The sequence below is a fragment of the Poecilia mexicana genome, unplaced genomic scaffold (genome assembly GCF_051168715.1).
Source record: "Poecilia mexicana isolate PSO_F unplaced genomic scaffold, ASM5116871v1 scaffold_18, whole genome shotgun sequence".
Classification (NCBI taxonomy): domain Eukaryota; kingdom Metazoa; phylum Chordata; class Actinopteri; order Cyprinodontiformes; family Poeciliidae; genus Poecilia; species Poecilia mexicana.
In genome coordinates this window covers 28,924,036-28,928,037 of record NW_028263387.1, presented here as the reverse complement: position 1 = coordinate 28,928,037, position 4,002 = coordinate 28,924,036, and the positions used below count along the sequence as shown (strand labels likewise).

The 4,002-nt window shown below is 62.7% G+C and overlaps 1 protein-coding gene across 1 annotated transcript; it reads left to right on the top strand.

Moving 5' to 3' along the window:
* Positions 1-397: 397 nt before the first annotated feature.
* Positions 398-2,556, top strand: LOC148154459 (uncharacterized). The gene is made up of 3 exons (XM_088015232.1): positions 398-1,807; positions 1,910-2,158; positions 2,245-2,556. The coding sequence occupies exons 1-3, from the start codon at positions 398-400 to the stop codon at positions 2,521-2,523; spliced, it is 1,938 nt and encodes a 645-aa protein (XP_087871358.1). The 3' UTR covers positions 2,524-2,556.
* The last annotated feature ends 1,446 nt before the right edge of the window (positions 2,557-4,002 follow it).

Here is a 4,002-nt window from a genome sequence, read left to right as displayed (position 1 = left end):
CTGCCCTGCCTCCATTCACGCTGCCAGGGCGGGCGTGAGCGCTGCCCTGCCTCCATTCACGCTGCCAGGGCGTGCGTCAGTGCTGCCCTGCCTCCACTCACGCTGACCTGGCAACCCTGAGCGCTGCCCTGGCAGCGTCAGCGCTGCCCTGCCTCCGCTCACGCTGACCTGGCAACCGTGAGCGCTGCCCTGGCAGCGTCAGCGCTGCCCCGCCTCCGCTCACGCTGCTGATTAGCCGGAGGGCAGCGGCTGCGCGCTGCCTTACAGCTGGAAGCAATCAGCCCCGCCGTTCCCCTGCAGGTAATTGGCCTCAATAGGCGGCACCTGCTCATTCCAGCTGCAGCAGCCGGACAGAGACGCTTCTACTCCACGTTTTGAGCACCGGGGAAGCCTCCAGATGCCACACCAAGGACCCTACAGACGTTGTCCAATCTGCTGCAGTAAGTTTGCTCAGCTGCCGAAGCATTTAGAAAGGGTTCACCACGTTTTGAACAAGGAGGAGCGGAAAATCCTCCTGGCGTTTGCCCACGGACGGGTTAACGTCCGGGGGCTGGATTGTCCCGTCCGGGGGTGCAGCTACAGAGGTCCGAGAGTGGACCGCCACCTCTACGCGGGTCACAAGGAGCTGGACATCGGGGCCGTGAGGGACCACCTCCGCCTTCTGCACTGGAGGGCCACCCTCCGCGCTCTGGCCGAGCTGAGGTCCACGGAGCCCACGCCGCAGCTGGCATCCGAGCTGGACGTCTCGGAGCGGCAGCCACCGGCCCCAGAATCGCCGGGGGAGGACGGAGATGTCTCCTCTTCTCCGGGGACCGCCCTGGAGCCTCTTTCCGGTAGGGATTCTCCGCCTCGCTCCCACAGACCTGGTTCTCTGCCCGCCTCGCCGCCCCCTGGTTCCAACGTCTCTTCTCCTCCTCCTCCTGGTTCCACGGCCAGCCCTCCTCCTCCTCCTCCTGGTGGTCCTGGTGGTCCTGATTCCGACCCCGGCTCTCCCCCTCCTGGTCCTGCTTCCAACGCTGGCTCTCCTGCCCCTGCCGGGACGCGGCCAGAGGCGGAGACGAGCGACTCTGACCCTCCGGCCGGCTCCAGCAGCACCAGGGCGGTCCGAGGGCTTGCCCTGCTCCCCTTCGCCCCGCTAGTGTTCCCCGCTGCCGTGGAGAGCTACTTGGAGGAGTACCACACGCACCTCCGTGGGGCCCTGCCCACCCCGCAGCACCGCATGAACGCGCGCTCCAAGCTGGGCCGGATCCGGAGCCTTCTCTCCTTCGTGGCCCGGGGGAAACCTCTCAACGCCACCTGGGCGTTCATGCATGACCTGGAGAAGATCCACGCCTTCCCACAAGCCCTGAAGGACAGGGGGAGAGCCATAACAACAGTCAAGGTCTACCTGGTGAACTTCTCGCAGTTCATGGACTACTTCTCCGAGACCCCGCCGAGGGGCTGCAGGCTGACCAAGAGACAGATCAGGGGGGTGAGCAGGGCGGTCAGAGCGGACCTCCAGCAGATCGTGACCGAGGTAACCCTCCACCAGATCTCCGTGAAGCGCTCCAAGGCCAAGAGGTCCATCGGCAGGAAGCAGCTGCGGAGGTGCAAGAGCCTGGCCACGGCCACCATCCCTGTGCTCCTCGGGAAGCTGGAGGCGGCACCCTCGAACGTCCAGCTCCGCCACAGGCTCTACGGCTACCTGGCCTGCTACCTGTCTGCTGTCTACGGCCACCGGCCTGGGGTGCTGACCAACATGACGGTGGGGGAGCTCCAGGAGGCGATGGAGGATGCTGAGGAAGGCTCTCCAGGCTTTGTGATCAATGTAAGTGGATCTACGAGAACCAGGGGCATGGAGCTGCAGGCAGAGAACCAGGCGCACTGAGCTCCATGCTCCTGGAGCTCATCTCATCTCATCCCTTCTCAGGTGAGGAACCACAAGACCAACAGGGCCTTCGGGGCGGCCCAGCTGTTCCTGACCCACGCCGAGTTCAGCTGGTTCGTCCGGTGGCTCTCCGTCCGGAGCACGCTGAACCCACCGTGCCGGTTCCTCCTCTTCAGCAGCAAACAGAAGCGGATTGCCAAGCTGACGCGGTTCTCCCAGTGTGCCTGGACGGAGATGGGGCTTCCAGGCCGGCCCACCATGACTGATTTCCGCAGCGCAGTGGCCACACACGTGGGTAGCACATTTCTCCGGTCGGAGGGGGGGGGGGGAAGAAAAGACCACCAGGTTTTTTAATACATTTTTATTCTGTTTTTCAGGCAAGGGATGCACACAGCAGCGAGGTCAGAGGAGAGCTTGCCCGGGTCATGTGCCACGACACCAGGACCGCGGACAGGTTCTACGCCAACCAGCTCACGGCGGAACAACTGGCGGACATCCGGAGCAAGTTTGACCGGGCCACAGCGCCACAATCTTCCTCTCCAGGCTCCGGGGAAGCCAGCCCACCACTCCCCCCCCGGCAAGGTGACTCCTCTTCGGACCTGGCCTCCTCCACCACCCCTGGGGACTCGGAGAGAGAGACGGAGGAAAACAATTAAAAATGTTCAATAAAGATGTTAAATGTGAAACAACCGCATCTCTTTAATTACCTGGGCTGGGGAGGGAGGGTAGGTTGGGGTAGCTCCAGGCCCTGACCTCCAGGAAGAGAACCAGGCATGGAGCTGCAGGCCCTGACCTCCAGGCAGAGAACCAGGCCTGGAGCTGCAGGCACTGACCTCCAGGCAGAGAACCAGGCCTGGAGCTGCAGGCCCTGACCTCCAGGCAGAGAACCAGGCCTGGAGCTGCAGGCACTGACCTCCAGGCAGAGAACCAGGCCTGGAGCTAAAGGCCCTGACCTCCAGGCAGAGAACCAGGCCTGGAGCTAAAGGCCCTGACCTCCAGGCAGAGAACCAGGCCTGGAGCTAAAGGCCCTGACCTCCAGGCAGAGAACCAGGCATGGAGCTAAAGGCCTTGACCTCCAGGAAGAGAACCAGGCCTGGAGCTAAAGGCCTTGACCTCCAGGCAGAGAACCAGGCCTGGAGCTAAAGGCCCTGACCTCCAGGCAGAGAACCAGGCCTGGAGCTAAAGGCCCTGACCTCCAGGCAGAGAACCAGGCCTGGAGCTGCAGGCCTTGACCTCCAGGCAGAGAACCAGGCCTGGAGCTAAAGGCCCTGACCTCCAGGCAGAGAACCAGGCCTGGAGCTGCAGGCCTTGACCTCCAGGCAGAGAACCAGGCCTGGAGCTAAAGGCCCTGACCTCCAGGCAGAGAACCAGGCCTGGAGCTAAAGGCCCTGACCTCCAGGCAGAGAACCAGGCCTGGAGCTAAAGGCCCTGACCTCCAGGCAGAGAACCAGGCCTGGAGCTAAAGGCCCTGACCTCCAGGCAGAGAACCAGGCCTGGAGCTAAAGGCCCTGACCTCCAGGCAGAGAACCAGGCCTGGAGCTAAAGGCCCTGACCTCCAGGCAGAGAACCAGGCCTGGAGCTAAAGGCCCTGACCTCCAGGCAGAGAACCAGGCATGGAGCTAAAGGCCTTGACCTCCAGGAAGAGAACCAGGCCTGGAGCTAAAGGCCCTGACCTCCAGGCAGAGAACCAGGCCTGGAGCTAAAGGCCTTGACCTCCAGGCAGAGAACCAGGCCTGGAGCTAAAGGCCTTGACCTCCAGGCAGAGAACCAGGCCTGGAGCTAAAGGCCCTGACCTCCAGGCAGAGAACCAGGCCTGGAGCTGCAGGCCCTGACCTCCAGGAAGAGAACCAGGCCTGGAGCTAAAGGCCTTGACCTCCAGGAAGAGAACCAGGCCTGGAGCTGCAGGCCCTGACCTCCAGGCAGAGAACCAGGCATGGAGCTAAAGGCCTTGACCTCCAGGAAGAGAACCAGGCCTGGAGCTAAAGGCATCTCTTTAATCACCTGGAGGGGGGGAAGGGTTGGCTTGGCTCCGTTGAATCAAATATGATCCCAGCAGTTCTTGAATAACCAGATCTCACCCAGCTACCGCATCACATGTGTTGCTCATTTCCAGATCTCACCCTCAGGTAGAGCTC